Source organism: Vanrija pseudolonga, chromosome 2 (genome assembly GCF_020906515.1).
Source record: "Vanrija pseudolonga chromosome 2, complete sequence".
Lineage (NCBI taxonomy): Eukaryota > Fungi > Basidiomycota > Tremellomycetes > Trichosporonales > Trichosporonaceae > Vanrija > Vanrija pseudolonga.
The window spans coordinates 3,232,560-3,249,936 of NC_085850.1; the positions used below are offsets into that span (position 1 = coordinate 3,232,560).

Consider the following 17,377-nt stretch of genomic DNA (forward strand, 5'->3'; position numbering starts at 1 on the left):
ACACATGCACGAGTCTGCTGACACGTACGGCAGCAGCCGCTACACATGCATTGTACATGGGCACCACACGCAGGCAGACGCTGTACGCACATTCCGACCGCACAATACCTAATGTCCGGCCGGAGAACGACGATCATGTGAGTGAGGCGGTTGTCAATGTGGCGGGAAGGTGTCGACTGCATTGTCGTTCGTGGGGCGGGTTGAGGCGGTTCGGAGCGCGCACGGTATCTCGCGGTTCGGAGGTGCGCGACAACGGCGGAGTGGGTGCAAGCCAGTGATGAAGGCATTTAAGACGGCAGGTCACGAGGTGGAGTGAGCCACAACACTACGAGACAACGAGACCACAAGACCACCACAAGTCACAATGCCGCCCACCGCCACAGCGACCATGACCGCCGTGCTAACTGGCCCAACCCTAGCACTCCCGACTCACGCGACCGTACCCGTACCCCAACGTGCGCCCCCCAGTGCCACCCGCGCCAAGTGGGTGGACGACCTCGAGCGGGACGGCTTCGTCGTCATCCCCGGCGTGGCCAGCGAGGCCGTCGCCCTCGAGTTCCAGGAGGAGGCGCTGCGCTGGCTCGAGAAGTTTCCGTACGGGTTCAAGCGGGACGACCGCACGACGTGGGATGACGCGCATATGCCCTACAGCCAGAAGTGGGTCGTTGGCCTGGGGGTGCTCGCTGACGGCCCAGAGGCGGCATGTATAACCGCTACAGCGTCAACCACGAGGCGTTTGTATGGAAGATCCGCACGCAGCCTGGCGTGATCGACGCGTTCGCGCAGATCTACGGCACCGACGACCTCATCGTGTCGTTTGACGGCATGAACGCGAGCCTGCCGATTAACAAGGAGCACGGGCGGGTGGATATCGAGCCTGTGCCTGCGTGGCCTCGTGAGCGCCCCCCGTCTTCCTTTTCATGGAACCCCTAACACCCACCCACCCCAGACATCGACCAGAACCCGCGCCGCATCGACCGCTTCGAGCTGTACCAGGGCATCGCCAACCTGTCCCCCAACGGTCCCGACGACGGCGGCCTGGTCGTCATGCGCGGCAGCCACCTCCTGCACGAGCGCCACTTTGCCGAGCGCGGCGGGTTCCGCCCCGAGGGTGACTTCGGGCCCACGGAGAACTCGTACCGCTTCGACCCGGACGAGTGGGAGTGGTTCAAGAAGGCTGGGTGCGAGACGGTCAAGGTGTGTGCGGGGGTGGGCGACTTGATCAGTGAGTGTGCGAGCGGCGTGGGACTTGTCTGGAATTATGGCTGACACTTGCACCTCCCCGCTGCTACCAACTCCTTACATACGCCTTCGCACACTCGCTCCGCTCCTGTGCTCAGTCTGGGACTCGCGCACCGTCCACTGGAACGCCTCGCCGACGGGCTCTCAAATCCGCTTCTGCTCGTACGTGTGCTTTGTCCCGCGCGCAATCGCGACCCCGGCGCAGCTGGCGCAAAAGTGGAAGGTGTTCGAGGCGCGCAAGGGCACCAGCGCGTTCCCGCACCTCAACTCGTGCCCCGTCGACCGCGACCGCACCAAGTTCCCCGACGCGCTCCCCCTCCGTCCTGACGGGTCGCTCGACCCGTGCCATACGGGCCGGCCGTTCGTCGAGCCAGAGTACACGCCTGCGCTGCTGCGTCTTGTCGGGCGGGCTTAGGTCGCTCGTTGGTCTGGGAGGACTCGGGAGCTGGGCTGAACTGTAGTTGAGATAACAATGGATGGAATGCGTGCTATGATACCTAGTGCAGGCTAATCTGCCGGTCAGTTGAACAAGCAACGCCATGGCCATGTATTTATATAGTGCAAGGCTTTTCTTATCCCGCAGTCTAACCAGAGAATGCCGCCACGGCGCCACCCGCGCGACTCGGCCGAGAGCGTGTCCATTCTCGGCATCCTGCGTCGGCGTCTTGCCCCCACACCCCACCATTGTGTCATCACATGCCCAGGCCGTGCCCCAGAATAGCATCGGTCTCGTCCATACACCGTGCGGGGAGGCAGCAGGCAGCAGGCGACCGGCGCGACGTTGCGGCGCGATGGTGGGTCGAGTCAGACACAATGCAATGCAGGGAGGCACGATGCGCAGTTGTTGCTGGCGTGTGGGGTATAACTGCCCCACCCCCGCCCCCTGCCCCCCCTTCCCCATCCCCCTCGCCCCCCGACACAATGTCGCACACTGACGCGCAGACCGCGCAAAACATCGCATACCAGGAGAAGGCGGTCGCGACGCACAGCGAGCGCGAGGTGGAAGCCGGCCCCGGCTTGGACGAGCACGTCGTGGATCCCCGCGCTGAACGCAGGCTGCTGCTCAAGCTCGACGTGGGTGCAGCACTAGCCGACCGCGCTGACGCGACTCTAGCTCCTCATTGTGCCGCTCACGGCGCTGCTCTACCTCTCGGCGTTGTAAGTGCACCCTTTGACCTCGCTGACGCCAGCCTCGACCGCGGGAACATTGGTAACTCGAAGCTACGTGAGTCAACTCCTGCCATGGCACGCGCCTGACCCTCCCAGTCGGCCTCCTCAACATCCTCCACGGGAACAAGGATACCCAGTTCAGCATCGTCCTGACGGCGTTCTACATCACCTACATTGTGAGTGCGGCGCCGAGGGGGTAAAGTGGCTGCGTGTCTTGTGGGGCGCCCCGTGAGCCGCGGTTACTGTCGTCCAGCTGCCCCACTATTATGCTCGGCACCGACGAGCGAATCAACTGCCCCGCTAACACCACTCCCAGGTGTTCAACATCCCCGGCAACATCCTCGGCTCGGTGATCAAGCCGAACCACGCGCTCGCCCTCGGGGCATTCACGTGGTCTGTCGCGTCGACCGCCATGGCCGGCGCGAACAGCTTCGGCGGCGTGGTCGTGTGCCGCCTGTTCATCGGGCTCGGCGAGGCGGGCTTCGGCGCCGCAGTGCCCCTGTACTACGGCCTGTGGTACCGCCGCGACGAGGTCGCGAAGCGCATCAGCTGGTACATTGGTGCTGGGAGCCTTGCCGGCGCGTGAGTGTGGCGTGTGGCGTGTGGCGACCGCGGCTGACGACGCAAGATTCGGCGGTCTGATCGCCTTTGGCGTGAGCTACATCCACTCGCACATTGCTGCGTGGCGTATCCTCTTCCTCATCGAGGTGGGTGAAGCTGCGAGGGAGAGACCGCTGACATCCCCAGGGCCTACCGTCTGTCCTCCTCGCCGTCATCATCTTCTTCTTCCTTCCCAGCACGCCCGAGCGCTCGAGCTGTGAGTGATCCCAAGGTACCGGCCCCATCATCATGCACCTGACACTTCCCAGACATCACGCCGGTCGAGCGCACCATCATACACACGCGGCTCCGCGACGCCGGCGTGTCCCACGCCCACACGTTCGACCGATCGGCCCTTGCACACGTCTTCAAGACGCCGACGACCTACCTCAACTGCCTCGTGTATCTCGGATTGAACCTGAGTCTCGGGTCAGTCTCTGGATTCCTCCCGACAATCATCAAGACCTTTGGCACAACTTCGAATGCCCGGGCTCAGCTACTCACTGTTCCTCCCTATGCCGTCGCGTTCGTCGGTACTCTGACGGCATCGTACCTCTCCGACCGCCTCCGAAAGCGCGGTATCTTCGTCGTTATCCTTATGCTCCTCAGCGCGGTCGGCTTCGCCATCCTCATCGGCGTCCCGCACCACAGCGGCGCGCGGTACTTTGCCACGTTCCTCGTCGTCCTCGGCGCGTTCAGTAACATCCCGCTCATGCTCTCATGGGCGGCCAACACGGCAGGCAGCCACTCGGCTGCGGCTGTGCGCCTCGGATTCATGAATTCCGTTGGGCAGTGTTTCTCCAGTGAGTCGAGTTGGCGCCGGCGCCGACGCCAGTGCCACGCTCATCCCATCCCAGTCCTCGCTGCGTTCGTCTTCCCCTCGACCGAAGGACCACACTGGTACAAGGGCTTCGGGCTCAACCTCGCCTTCAACGTCGTGGCGGCGATCACAGCCGCGTACCTCTCATTCTACTATGCGCGCGAGAATGCCAAGCGCGACGTGGCAGAGGCGGCAGCGGCAGAGGGGGGTGCCCAGGACGAAAAGGCCGCCCCGTGGGCAGGCGAGGACGTCCCTGCCAACCTGCATGACCAGGCACCCGGGTTCCGGTACTATGTGTAGTAGTGTGTGCATGCGTCGTCGTCGTTGTGTCTGTATCGTTGTCAGAGTGCATGTATGGACGGGTCGTGTAATTTCTGCCACGTGATTAGCGGGCGGCCGGCGCGTAGGCGCCTGGCCTCGGCGACCGCCACCCTCCGAGGGAGGCGACCACCAGCCTCAACTCGGCCACGACGCGCGACCCCATCGTCATCGTCACCACGACATCTTTTCGCATTCCACCACAACCTACACCGCACCACACGCAAAGTCTGACCGCAAGTCGCGCCTAGAGGCTGTACTTACACGACCCGCGGCGCCGGCCCGACGACGACCACGCCGCGTCCTAGCTAGCCAGCTAGCCCCTGCGATCCGACCAGCTCGACACACCCACTCACTCACGCCCGCCATGCCCTCCCTCCCGTCCTACTCGCTCCCGTCGTACCCCAGCCCCCATGCGGCCGTGCTGTCCGCGTTTGAAAAGGTCGAGGAGTTCCTGTTGAGGAGCTACCCCGTCAAGGATGTGCCGTTGCGATTGAGGCCGGTGAGTGTGGGGAGAGGGGAGGTGCGGGTGACGGCGTGGCGAGCCGGCCTCGTCCCGAAGCATCACGACCGTGATGAGCATGCTGACGTGGCGCTCCTGCCCAGGCCATGGTCTTCGTCGTCGCCGCATGGCTCCTCCTGCTCGGCGTGTTAGGCTTTGCCCCGCTCCCGACGCTGCCGATCAACGACAAGGCGCTGCACTTCTTCGGCGTGAGTAGCTCCTCCCGGCCCCGCTGACGCCGCCAGCTCGGCTTTGCCACGTTCCTCATCTACTTTGTGCTCGAGGTCCCAGAGGGCCCGCACAGGAGGATATGGTACATCCGGCGCGCGCCGCTCATCCTCACGCTCTTCTGCGGCTTCTTCGTCGGCGGCATCATCAGCGAGATTGTGCAGAGCATGCTGCCTGTGAGTTGGGGTGACATGAGTGGCGTGTTCGATGTCGCTGACGCCCGCCCCAGTGGAAGACGTTCCAGCTCGGCGACATCGCCGCCAACCTCCTCGGCTCGACGGCATTCCTCTACCTCGCCCACCTGCTCGACAAGCGCAACCGCCGCCGAGCCGAGCTCGCACAGCTGTACCAGCCGCTTTCGGCGTCAGCGAGCGCGTCGTACCGCGACGCCCAGGGCCGGACGCACGCCTTCGCCCCCGCCGCGGCGGGTGCGGCCGCCGGCGCGGGCATCGCGCTCACTGACGCCGATGTCGAGGCAGCACACGAGTACGAGCACCGGACCAGCAACGTCTGGGACGACGAGGTCGACGACGCCGAGCTCGGCAACGACGTGTTTGCGCTCACTGACGGCGAGGAGGAGCGCGGAGAAGATCTAGTTTAGTGTAGCGAATAGACATGGCATTGCATCCCGTCGAGTGCAGAGGTAAAAAGTGAGACATGGACTACTAACATACAACAGTGACTACCACCCCTTGCGTGGGGTCTCTGGGGCAAGCAGCCCGCCAAACCCATGGCTGTGGTCGCCGTCATCTCCCTCGCCCTCATCTTCCTCGTCAGTCGGCACCATGAGAGCTCCGAGGTCGTCGTCGTCGTAGTCGATCTCGGCGCCGCGCAGAGGCGTGTCTGCGACAGCACCACCACCCAGCGGTGTGCTAGCGACACGGCTGCCACCGATCGGTGTCTCGGCCACCGAACGCGCGCCTTGTGCCGGTGTCTCAGCCACGCGCGAGTGTGAGCTACCTCGCGGTGTCTCAGCAACACTAGAGCCGTTCGCACTGCGGCGCCCAGGCGTCTCGGCAACGTAGCTGTAGCTCCTCTCCGCCGAACTCGGCTCCTCGCGAATGGGCGTCGGGTGCCACTGCTGGGTGTGTGCACGCGCGAAGAAGGCACTGTGCTTGGGCTTGGCAGGCGTGGCGAGGACTAGCGTCTCGGCAGAGGTCTGAGATTGAGATTGAGACTGCGACTGAGTCTGTGATTGCGGAGGCAGCTGGGTCGAGTTTGTGCGGCGGCCAAAGAGGCCACGGCCTGGCTGGCTTTGACTCTGGCTCTGGCTCTGCGAATCGGTCGGAGGCAGCCGAACGCTGTTCGAACGACGGAGGAGGCCGACCTCGCGACCCTTGAAGAGGTCCTTGCCGCTCGGCGCGCGCACAATGCTCGGCTTGGGTCGGTTGACGGGCGCCGGGTCGATGGAGCTGGAGCGCGAGCGCCGCGAAAGGTCACCCTCGACTGTGCGCGATCGGTCGGTGCGGTCTGAGACACGCGACATTGACCGCTGGATTGTGCGTTCGCGGTGCTGCTGGAGACTGGCGTCGCGGCCACGTTCTGGCGATGATGGCCTCCGCGTGCTTGTATGTGGTGCGTGGGACACGGTGCGTCGGAGCTTTGCTGGCGGGTTGGCTACCGCATTCGGCTCATCGTCCCTTGCGTCCAGAGACAGTTTACGTGTGACCTTTGGCTTTCGGGGCTTCTTCTGAACGAGTTCGGCGGGGAGCTCCGCACCGAACACCTTGACATGGAACGAGGCGCAGAACGAGTGCTGCTTTTGGATGAAGAAGGGCACGAGGACATCGGCCCAGAACTTCTTGATGACCGCGGCCATCCCACCCGCGGGGTCAGGTTTTGGCTGTGATTCGGGCAGGCCAAGGCCGCCAAGGTCTAGCTGCGACATGACCTGCCAGACGCTCACACGGTCCGCGAGGAGCTCGAGAGCAAGATCGGGGTCTTTTGATGGGTGTGGCGATTCCACGGGTCCAGAGAGCTTGCGCTTCTTCCTTTCCTTCTTTGCTTCCTTCTCCTGAGCTCTCTCCTCCTGAGTCCGCTTGCCTTCCCTCGTTCGATATAACAGGAGGGAGATGATCTGGACAAGCACTCTGTATTGTCAGCCAGCACATCACATGGCGACTCACTCTCGGTGTTCAAACTCTTCCGTCAACGCCTTGGCACGCGGCACGCGCCCGCCTTCCACCGCCGCGCGGCTCTTGGCACGGAGGTCGACCGCAACGGCGAGAACTTGGTGCTCTGCTGACACTGCCTCCTCGACCGCGGCGCTCGACTGAAGCGCGGCGCTAACCACTGGTGCGAGCGTCTTGCGATGACGCGCTTCGATATCACCCAGAGCAAGGAGGTGTGGGACAAGTGCAGCGCCGCTATCGGCCGGGAGGACGCGTTCGAGGTCGGCCACAAAGCCGGCCAAGGGGGCGAGTGTCTGGCGGGTCAGCTCGCGATGCCACCGGCGAACCCACGTCGCTGAGATAGAGCGTCTCGTAGTACCGCCTCGCTATGAACACGTCAAGCTGCTCGTCCGGAACGGAACTCGGGCCCCTGCTGTTAGCGGCGCGCCACGGCGGCGGGCGACTCACGCGACAGGCCATGGCCACGGCACACGCGCCTTGTTTGTCGGCAGAGGAATGGGGCAGCTCAGGTCGAGCGTGTGCGGCAACTGGGGCAGTGCGCGTGGCTGTGCCAGCGCGATCGCCTGGGGGAGGCCCACCAGCGCCGCTGATCCCATTGTGTAGTGTGGTCCAAAGTGGTTGGTGTGATGAGGGGGGTTGTGTCGTCGTTGTTCTGGTCTGACGGTGGAGGTTTGGGTCGTCATGTTGATCGGGACGCGTACAGTGGCGGGGAATTTTGGTCCCGCTGGAGTGGGACTGTTGAACCCAGGCTGCCCGACCACCAAAGCGTGCTGCACCCACATGCTCACTCTCATCGCATGACGACAATAGCATACTCCAAGCATACCGAGACAGACCGCCAAGCCGGCGACGCGCACGAGGATCTCCGATGCCGGGAGATCCGGAGCTAGAAACCAGCGTTCGGAGCATGTGCTGCGATAAAAATGACGCCTCAAGCTGTGCAGCGTACCCGTCGACAGCCGCGACGAATTCCAACATTTTGGATTTGGACTGATCCTTGCAGTGTAACTTACTTCAGGCTAAACGACTGACGATTGGAAGTCGGCGCATCGTCGGTTACAGCGTGGGTTGCGATTACGAGACGGCCTGGAGCCGCGGGACTTGGGTGCCTGGCTCGGCAGACTCCACTGACTTCACTCACCCAACCTGGCAGATCGATCCTGACGCATGTCATGGGGAGAGACTCAACGTAAAGACCGGCGGAGTGGGCAGAGTATAAGAAGGGCAAGGTGGACGTCGTTCCGAGAGCATCATCCCCACAACTCTAACATCCCACTCAATGCGCACCACAGCACTCACCCTCCTCACTCTGGCGGTCGCCGCGCGCGCAGCCGACCCGGTCGTCCAAACCGGCTCAGGCTGGGTCATGCCGGAAGAAGGCGACGCACACAAGCGCACATGGATGGGCTTTGGACCCACGGCCGACATATGGGGCGACTCGCTGCTGCCGATCGTGCGCGCCAACCTCGTGTCCGTGGCGACTGCGATTGCGGCGTACGAGCCCGTGTCGTTCCTCGTGCGCTCGGACGACATGGCCGAGCTCAAGGACCTCGTGGCGAACGCGACGGGCTCGAACGCGGCGCTCGCGGCCAACATCACCCTCGTCGAGGCGCAGCTCGACGACCTGTGGCTCCGCGACACGGGACCCACGTTCGTCCGCGCCGCCAACAACTCGGCCACGACGGGCGGCATCGACTTCAACTTCAACGGCTGGGGCAACAAGCAGAAGCACTCGAACGACGCGACCGTCGCCAAGCAGGTGACGGACATTGCGGGCGTGCAGCGCGTCACGACGGCGCTCGTGCTCGAGGGCGGCGCGCTCGAGGTCGACGGCAACGGCACAGCCATCATCACCGAGAGCTGCGTGCTGAGTCAGTAGAGCCTGCACGGAATGCGCGGCCGAGCTGACGCGCACGCCCAGACGACAACCGTAACCCCGGCTGGAGCAAGGAGCAGGTCGAGCAGGAGCTAAAGTTCCTCATCGGCGTGCAGAAGATCATCTGGCTCCCGGGTATCAAGGGCAAGGACATCACCGACGCCCACACCGACTTCTACGCGCGCTTCGTCGCCCCAGGCCAGGTGGTCGCCGCGCTCGACCCCAACCCGGACAGCTACGACCACAACGTGACGCTCACGCACCTCGACATTCTGCGCAACGCGACCGATGCGTCCGGGCGCACGCTCAACGTGACGGTCCTCACCGCGCCGACCAATCTGCGCAGCCTCGCCAATGACCCGAAGAACGCCGACAACTTCGCGGCAGGCTACATCAATTTCTACATCGCGAACGGCGTCGTCGTGATGCCGCAGTATGGCGACGACGAGGCCGACACGGCCGCGAAGAACACCCTCCAGAGCCTGTACCCCAGCCGCACGGTCGTCGCGCTCGACATTGACGGCATCGCGGCGGGCGGCGGCGGAATCCACTGCTCGACGCAGCAGGAGTTCAAGCACGACGGCGGCAGCGCGGTGAATGCCACTGGTCCGGCCGGCGGCGCCGCGGGCGCGAGCGGCACGGGTGGTGCTGGCGCGAGCGCGTCGGCCAAGCCTAGTAGCGCGTTGAGGTGTGTGCCTGCTGGCGCTGTTGCCGCGCTCGTTGCCGCTCTCGCTATGCTCTTGTAGTGAGCGAGGATTCGTATACACGATCACGATGTAGATTAGATTGCTGCGTGACCTGATTGCTGTGTGTTGAGGGACAAACTAAATGAGTGGCACAACCACTCTACCACTTCCACCCCCTCCAAGGTTCTTCCAAAACTGCATAACATGATACCAACGTGCACTAGAATTGTAATGATACACTCTGGGGCGGCTGCGTGCGCGCCCCTTGGGCTGTTTCTCCTCTCATCAGATCATCGCCTAGTCGGACGTGCCAAAGCTCACACCCTGGGCGAGGGGGAGCTTGTCGCCGTAGTTGACAGTAGCCGCCGACCAGCGGACGTACTGCTTCCAGGCGTCACCGCCCGACTCGCGGCCCCAGCCGGTCGACTTGTTGCCGCCAAAGGCAGCGCCGATCTCGGCGCCCGAGGTGCCGACGTTGACGTTGACGATACCGCAGTCCGAGCCCTCGGGGCCGAGCCAGCGGCCCATGGTGCGGAGGTTCTTGGTGAAGAGCGACGACGAGAGACCCTGGGGCACGGCGTTGTTGATCTTGACGGCCTCGTCGATGGTCTCAAACTCGGCGACGTAGAGGACGGGCGCGAACACCTCCTCCTGCCAGCAGGGGTCGTCAATCTTGGGGCGGAGCACCACGGGCCAGACCCAGTGGCCGCCCTCGGTGGGGCCGTCGACAATCTTGCCCGAGCGCTTGGTGAGCAGCTCACCGCCGCGCGAGGTCACGCCGTCAATGGCAGCCTGGTAGTTCTTGACCGAGACCTCGGTGTGGAGGGGGCCGATGAGGGTGGCGGGGTCGAGGGGGTCGCCCATCTTGAGCGTCGACGAGGGGGTAACCGAGTCGTAGTAGGTGAGGAGCTTGGCGAGGAAGTCCTTGGCAATGTCCTTGTGGAGGAGGAGACGGCGGGTTGAGGTGCAGCGCTGGCCGGCGGTACCGACGGCGGCGAAGAGCACACCCTGGAGGGCCTGCTTCAGGTCGGCGTCCTTGTCGACAATGACACAGTTGTTGCCGCCGAGCTCGAGGATGGTCTTGCCGAACCGGTCCTGGACGTTCTTGCCGACCTCCTTGCCGACGCGCTCCGAGCCAGTGAACGAGATGAGGGGGATGTCGCCCGATCCGACGACCTCCTTGCCGACGTCGACGTCGCCAACGACGAGGGAGGCAGCGGCCGCGGGGAGGCCGTTGCGCTCAAGGACAGGCTGGATGATCTTGGTCACGGCGATCGAGCAGAGCGGGGTGGTGGGCGAGGGCTTCCAGATGGCGGCGTTACCGGCGACAAACGCGACGGCAAAGTTCCAGCCGTAGACGGCGACGGGGAAGTTGAAGGCGGAGAGGACACCGACCACGCCGAGCGGGTTGGGGATCTCGTAGATGACGTGGTTCTCGCGCTCCGAGGGGAGGACGCGGCCGGCGATCGAGCGCGAGAGGCCAGTGGCGTGGTCGCAGATGTCGACAAACTCCTGGACCTCGCCCTTGCCCTCGGACTTGATCTTGCCCATTTCGAGCGAGATGAGGTCGCCGAGGTCGGACGTCTTGGCGGCGAGCGCCTCGCGGATCTGGCGGATGACCTCGCCGCGCTTGGGGCCAGGCATGGCGCGGACGGCGCGCGAGGCCTCGACCGTCTTGGCGATAGCGAGGCGGGTCTCGTCGACGGTGGCCTGGAGGGGAGCGTTAGCGGGCTGTTCTGCTTCGCAAACAAAAAAGTCCTAAGCCAAAGTCCGCGAACCCGGACTCGAGCAAAAACACGACTTACGCTCTGGACGCGGCCAATAACCTCGCCAGTGGCGGGGCACTTGGTCTCGATGATGGGGCCGGAGCCGCCCCACGCGCCGTCAAAGACACCGGGGATGACGCCCTCGGTGGGGATGTCGAGGGCCTTGAGGACGGCGCTGGCGCGGCTCGAGAGCGCGCGCGAGCCGAGGACGGCGGCAGTCTTGGCCGTGAGGGGCGTGGCGGAGGTGGCGAGCGTGACGGTCATGCTGAGGGGGCGGAGGGTGCGGAAGCGTGATGCGAGCATTTTGGGCGACGTGCAGTGCTGATAATATATGTAGAGGAGAGTGAGTGAAAGTAAACGCCAGAGATGTGATGTGATGCGGTGGGGGGGAGTGGAGTTGTGCCGGGTGGGTGGGGTGGGTGGTGCGTGCTAAGCGCTGGCGGCTAGTGGGAGATTACCGAGAGCTGAGAGAGAGAGACAACGGGCGTCTGCTTCAACCCGGCGCGCCTGCTTATGTAGCGCCAACGGGCGAGTACATGGTCCGGTGATGCGGGCGCGCTGTACCGTCCCTGGCAGCGAGCACCGCCCAGGCAGCGAAACACGCCGCTGGACGGTGAAAAAAGTCGGTTGCACCAGACGTCCGGTACCGCGGACAGTGACGCTGCTTCCCTGTCGTCACGACGGACCTTGTCGTTGGCCCGGCGATGCGCGCGTGTGTGCGTGTGTGCGGTCGGTCGAGTCGACGAGCGAAGGCGCGGCGATGCGCGGCGCATGCATGGCGGTGAGCACTACTAGGCGGCCGTGCGTGCACGCAGCATGCATATCGCCTGCCGAACAGCGCACAGGCAGCAGGCAGACACCGGCGCTTAAGTGCCAGCCAGCCAGCAGCCAGCCAGCGCTAATCTTATCAGCAAGCCCCGCCCCGCCGCTCACAACCACCACCCCCACCACTACAGCCGTCACCATCACCCACACCGGCACGCAACACCAACGACAACACTTCGCTGGGTCAGCTACATACCACCCACGCACACCGCGGCCACTCCGTGCCCCCTCCGCGCCCCGCTCGGCGCATACCGCCGCGCCGAACCAACCAGCACGCGTCCGCCGTCGCCCGTCCGCGATGCCGGACTGGCAACAACCTGGCGCTTAGTGCGCGCTAACTGTCGCGTGGCGCTCTGCTCGTGGCACACAGCGCCTGGTATCAACGGCCCAGAGCCGACCTGGGGACACAATGCCGATGCTCGTGGGCGCTTGCTTGTCGCCTGCTGCTCCCATCTGATCCACTATCAACTGCGGCGCTCGGAAGAGTGCCGCCGACAGACCTGCACGACGCCGGCTGGCACAGTCCAGACAAGTTCTCCGAGACGGATCTCCTCTACGGTGACAAACACACCCCCAGCTGCTCCTCGCCTCGTACGAGCCACTCCTCAGCTGCTTCTGTTCCTTATTCAAGACCTGCATTCGTGTAACAGTATAAACATACACAGCCCATGAGCAGAATATAACATTAAGGTTCCTATCCGCCGCGCGCTGGCGGCAGCAAAGCTCTGATCGGGTCGTACATCGACATAAAGTCGCGGGTTGCGTAAAAACAATGCGCAGTGGTGAAGTGAGAGTAGGGGTAGCGGTAGTGTGGTATGCTGTGCCGATGTATGATGGCAAAGATAGTTCGAGATCCGACAGATAACCAAAGTCTAGTCGAGATAGAAGGGGATATGCGGCGCGGCGCGCCTATCGCAGCGCGTCGGCAAACTTTGCACCCAGCCGCCCAAGCTTGGTCTTGGGGGGCGTTGAGCGGCCCATGGCGCGTCTGGCGCGCGCATCAGCCTCGGCGGTAGAGTAGCCAGCTTGGCGCTGCTGCTCGGCAAGTAGCGCCTGGAACTTTATCAGGCGCTCCTGTTCCTCCTCTGCGCTTCTGACGGGCTGCAGCTGCGTGTATGGGATGTGGGTGTTGGACCGGCTGGCAGCCAGAGACCGCTTGCTTGTATTGCGGCCGGCGTATGTAGAGACCTCGATAGCCGATCCGGCAATCGCTGATCGCTGAGCCCAGTCATTGTTGATCTCCTCCTCAGGAACAGGCCCAAAGTCGGATGATCCACGCGCACTGGCCTTCTCGGCGTGCAGCGTGAGGGTGCCGATAACAGATCGGGGGCGGCCGTTATTGAGCGAGCTAAGCGACGCAGCACGAGTGAGCTTGCTCGAGGCGCCATTGGTACTGCGCAGAGTTTCGAGAGCGTCATGCTGCTGCGCGCCCATGGACGTCTCAACAATGATTGGAGCCGTTGTTGGGGTCACGTCGCCATAGTGTGCCGACTCTGTCGACAGACGCGAGGCCTCGCTGTCGCTGGAGAGTTCGGGGGTGACAAGCTCGTCCTCGGGCAACGCGGGCAGCGTCGCCGTCTTGCTCGGGGTTGTCACAATCGACATGGGCCTGGCCGACAAGTGAGAAGTCATGACGGGCGACGACTCGCGCGAGATGATTTGCGAGTCGCGGTGCGACTCTGACGGCGTACGAGGGTACGACGAAGTCGCCTCAGAGTTGGTGGGGCTCGAGGCGCGCAGAGTGCCGTCGGTGAGAGGCGTGACAGGAGTAAGGGGCGCGTCCTGGGTGCTTGGCCGAACGGGCAGCGGCTGCTGCGGGGGCGGGAGCATGGGAGGAAGGTTGGCACGACGAACACGTCCGCTTCCAGGTGTAGGTGCGGGACCAAGTGTCGCCGTGGATCCAAGCTGTACGCTGTTCGGCGCAGTCAGCGGCCTAGGGCCAAGGATGCGCGGTGGCCGAGCTGGAGGACAGCTGTTGATGTCGAGCGCGTCGAGCAGGCGGTGCATTCTGGGGTCCTCTGTGAGCTCGAGGGGTGGCTCAGGGCGGGCCTTGCGCACGTCCTCTGGGACAGTGAACGAGTCGGACCGAGCGCGGCTGGTGGGCACCTCGTCCGCGGTTGGCATCTCCCCATCAGTGACGGGCATCGGCGGGGTGATGGGAGCGACGGAAGACGATGTCGATCCGGGTGAATCAGACTGAGCCGACTTTGCCGACTTCATCGACTTGACCGATCTCATCGACATGAACGATTTTCTCCCACCAACGGCATGTGTAGCACGAGTGCCATTGGTCTCGACCGAGAGCCGGCCGTTATTGCCGTTTGACTGGCGTTTGCCGTCGGTAGATCCGTTGACGTCCGCGCTGTCGCGGTGACCGCCATGCCCAGCGGTGGCGTTTGAGTGCATACCTGTCGCGCCCGAGGCTGCGCTGTGGACCGACTGGTGACGGGCATGAGGGCCATTGCCGCTAGGTCCATTGTCGGCACCGTCCGGGTGAGTACCTGATCCGCCACGACGAGCATTGCCTCCAAGCCGTGTCCGGCCACCTCCCTCCTTGGCCTGGTTGATGAGGTGAAGGGCCCTGATCTGCAGGTTGCGCTCTGCCGCGAGAGTAGCAACCTCGTACACGCCGAGGGCGATCGTTGGGTCGAGGCGAGAGTGGAGGGCGTGGACAACAAGCTGTCGCAGGCGCTCAATCTTGTATTGCTTGGCGAGGAAGAGGAGGGCGGTGAGGACAGGTGAGCGCGTCTGCAGTGGTGTCGCAAGGGAGAGAGTGTAGAAGTACTGGATCAGGGCAACGCAAACCGGCAGAGGCTCTGGGAGGTGAAGTCCGTCGGGACCAAGGCGGGCGGGACTGAGCGACCCTAGTAGTGCGTCGTTGATATCCAGGGAAGCGGGGGCCGTGTCCATCACGGCCTCCTCTGTCTTCTGCTTGAGCAGCTCGAGCTGGTCTGCGAACCAGGGCCAGCGCTCGGTGAGAATCTTGATGGAGCACGCTATCCTGCGTCCGTCATCGCTGATGACCTCAAAGTCGGAGACGAGCTTCTCGTCAAGCATTGTCAGGCCAGTGTTCTGGGTGCGGGGCGAAAGCGCGATTGCTGGTGGACGGTAGATACCGTATGCCTCGAGCTCGACGACGGCGACGTGGTCAAGGTTGACGGCACGGCGTCCATAGTCGGCTGCCAGGTCCGAGCCGTGGTTGCCAAAGACGAGGACCTGTCCGCGCTCGGGGAGAACGATAGCGCGGTTCCAGCTTCCGGTCTGGAGAATCTCTGGCTCAATGTGCGTCCACTTCATAGTGATGAGGTCGAGGGTCCAGATGGAAAACTGGGCAGACGTGCTGGCCAAGTAGAGACCGCAAAGGACAAAGTGGTGACCGACGATACCGGCCGAGGGAAAACGAAGGCCTGGTGGCATTGTTGGTCCGGCCATCTTGGTCTGCAAGTCCTCCATGGTCCAGTCTGGTGGGGGGATAATCTTCTCGGAAGGGGGGTTGAGTGTATCCGTGTCGCCGTCGCGGGGCACAATGACCTCGAGCTCGCGACGGACCTTTGCAAAGTCGTAGTTTGAGTAGCACCAGATTTCGCCTCCGCCGCCCTGCTCCTCCATCGAGTAAGGGAGCGCCTGCATGCCTGTGACGGTGTGGGGGTCGGCGGGGATGATGACGCGGTGGGTCGACGAGACGGCGACAGAGCGGTAGGCTCCCTTTGAGTGCAAGCCGTGGGTTTCAGGCTGCCGTGTCTTGGCAACCCATACCCCGCGGGCGAGGTCGTAGACGTTCATTTCGTAAATCCAGGTGTTGTCGGTGCGCTGGCCGCCCCAAACGATGAGGTTGCCTCTGGAGACGGCAGACAGGTGGGCGTACCGGGCCTGGGGTAGCAACAGGGGGTCTTGCGACGACTGCGATGCCGAGGTTGGCATGCCTTCAGCGAGTCCGAGGCCCAGGCCGCCTTCGGGGGAGGGCTGTGGTAGCCATTTCCTTGAGCGACAGTCGAAGAACCAGATGTCCGAGTGAACCTCATGAACCAAGTCCGAGTCGCTCATCCCTCCAAAGCACACGAGCTTGTCTTGCCAAACCTCCATCGAGTGGAAGTATCGTGGTCCTGGTCCATGTCCAGCATTGAGACGGGACCACGTCAAAGTGGTGAGATCCAACGCCCACATCTCGGACGTTAACCTGCGCAGGGAGACGACCTTGCCGCCAAAAAGGAAGAGGGTCGGCGGGGATGGTATTGGCGAGAGGGTGATTGATGGTCCCTACGTCGGTGTCAGTAACATCCTAGCCCGATTACTGGCATCGCACTCACGGTGAGCGGGAGCGGGACCTCGCCCTTTGCGGGCTCAAAGGCGCTTGCGAGCGCTCCGACGTCTGTCATGGTGGCGGGGAGGCCGGGAGGCCGATGTGTCGAGAGAAAGCAAGAAGAGGATGTGGTATCGAGCAGTGATCGCGGTGTCGTTATTGCTGATGCCGTGCGTTCGGCTGTTGCGCGCTCGCTGTTCGCCTGGGCTGGTGGGGCTGGTGGGCGGGGCGCAGGCGCAGGGGTAAGGGGTCGGCGACGGAGCAACTGTCTCGGACGTCAGCGGATGGCGGCGATGGCTAGAAGCAATGGCAGATGGGGGGTGAGGGAAGGAGGTCGAGATGGAGTGAGGCAGCGACGACAAGTCAACTGTGCTTCCCGGTCTGTCTTGCCTCGTTGTCTGCAAGTCTGCCTCTCTCGTCAAGCAACAGCCCACGCGCGCGCAGGTCGTCAGACTTTTCCCGGCAGAGCAGAGCAGAGCAGAGCACGAGCAGCGGGCCCGTCCTGTCCTGTCCCTTTGTCTGCCGTCCGAGCCCGCTGGCTGCAGCTGTTACCGGGTCGGGCAAACGTGATTGGCAGCAGCGTGCGCGATGGCGTCGAGGATGCGCGCACGGATACAAAGGGGGCGTGGCGTGCAGAGGGCGACGACTTACAGAGACTGGCAGCTGTTAGGCCGAGATTGACGCAGAGATGGCGGGGGAGGGAGCAGGAGCCAGGGGGTGGGGGCCGAGCGTCGTTGAGCAAGTGGAAAGGAGGTGAGATGGTGGTGGGGGGGAGGTGTCGTCGCCGGCCTGTGCTCTAGCTCGCTCGTGTTGGCGGGTCGCGAACAGTCTCCTTGCGGCTGTTGGTGTGATGCGGCGACCGAGATCTCGCCCACTCGTCGAAAGGAGGAGGAGGAGGAGGAGCTGGGCGTG

At 63.7% G+C, this 17,377-nt stretch overlaps 7 protein-coding genes across 7 annotated transcripts; 4 read left to right on the forward strand and 3 right to left on the reverse strand.

Annotated features, from left to right (window-relative positions):
* Positions 1-364: 364 nt before the first annotated feature.
* Positions 365-1,657, forward strand: LOC62_02G003005 (uncharacterized protein; the record flags this gene model as incomplete). The annotated part of the gene is made up of 4 exons (XM_062769531.1): positions 365-657; positions 696-895; positions 950-1,225; positions 1,341-1,657. The coding sequence occupies 4 exons, from the start codon at positions 365-367 to the stop codon at positions 1,655-1,657; spliced, it is 1,086 nt and encodes a 361-aa protein (XP_062625515.1).
* Positions 1,658-2,159: 502 nt separating this feature from the next.
* SPBC1683.12_1 (putative transporter) lies at positions 2,160-4,132 on the forward strand (the record flags this gene model as incomplete). The annotated part of the gene is made up of 9 exons (XM_062769532.1): positions 2,160-2,316; positions 2,357-2,400; positions 2,433-2,467; positions 2,509-2,588; positions 2,729-2,994; positions 3,041-3,119; positions 3,160-3,229; positions 3,282-3,815; positions 3,870-4,132. The coding sequence occupies exons 1-9, from the start codon at positions 2,164-2,166 to the stop codon at positions 4,130-4,132; spliced, it is 1,524 nt and encodes a 507-aa protein (XP_062625516.1). The 5' UTR covers positions 2,160-2,163.
* A 221-nt stretch (positions 4,133-4,353) lies between these two features.
* On the forward strand, positions 4,354-5,481 carry SPAC11E3.10 (putative protein; the record flags this gene model as incomplete). The annotated part of the gene is made up of 4 exons (XM_062769533.1): positions 4,354-4,652; positions 4,757-4,861; positions 4,898-5,056; positions 5,110-5,481. Exons 1-4 carry the CDS (start codon positions 4,518-4,520, stop codon positions 5,479-5,481), a joined length of 771 nt encoding a protein of 256 aa, XP_062625517.1. The 5' UTR covers positions 4,354-4,517.
* Positions 5,482-5,562: 81 nt separating this feature from the next.
* Positions 5,563-7,608, reverse strand: LOC62_02G003008 (uncharacterized protein; the record flags this gene model as incomplete). The annotated part of the gene is made up of 4 exons (XM_062769534.1): positions 5,563-6,970; positions 7,007-7,305; positions 7,343-7,421; positions 7,460-7,608. The coding sequence occupies 4 exons, from the start codon at positions 7,606-7,608 to the stop codon at positions 5,563-5,565; spliced, it is 1,935 nt and encodes a 644-aa protein (XP_062625518.1).
* Positions 7,609-8,291: 683 nt separating this feature from the next.
* On the forward strand, positions 8,292-9,634 carry aguA_0 (Putative agmatine deiminase; the record flags this gene model as incomplete). The annotated part of the gene is made up of 2 exons (XM_062769535.1): positions 8,292-8,883; positions 8,934-9,634. 2 exons carry the CDS (start codon positions 8,292-8,294, stop codon positions 9,632-9,634), a joined length of 1,293 nt encoding a protein of 430 aa, XP_062625519.1.
* A 113-nt stretch (positions 9,635-9,747) lies between these two features.
* AL7A1 (Aldehyde dehydrogenase family 7 member A1) lies at positions 9,748-11,693 on the reverse strand. Its single transcript, XM_062769536.1, has 2 exons — positions 11,380-11,693; positions 9,748-11,284 (listed from the first exon to the last, which is right to left on the reverse strand). Exons 1-2 carry the CDS (start codon positions 11,641-11,643, stop codon positions 9,872-9,874), a joined length of 1,677 nt encoding a protein of 558 aa, XP_062625520.1. The 5' UTR covers positions 11,644-11,693; the 3' UTR covers positions 9,748-9,871.
* Positions 11,694-12,798: 1,105 nt separating this feature from the next.
* On the reverse strand, positions 12,799-17,167 carry ral2. The gene is made up of 3 exons (XM_062769537.1): positions 17,117-17,167; positions 16,473-16,730; positions 12,799-16,422 (listed from the first exon to the last, which is right to left on the reverse strand). The coding sequence occupies exons 2-3, from the start codon at positions 16,539-16,541 to the stop codon at positions 13,075-13,077; spliced, it is 3,417 nt and encodes a 1,138-aa protein (XP_062625521.1). The 5' UTR covers positions 16,542-16,730; positions 17,117-17,167; the 3' UTR covers positions 12,799-13,074.
* Positions 17,168-17,377: the final 210 nt, after the last annotated feature.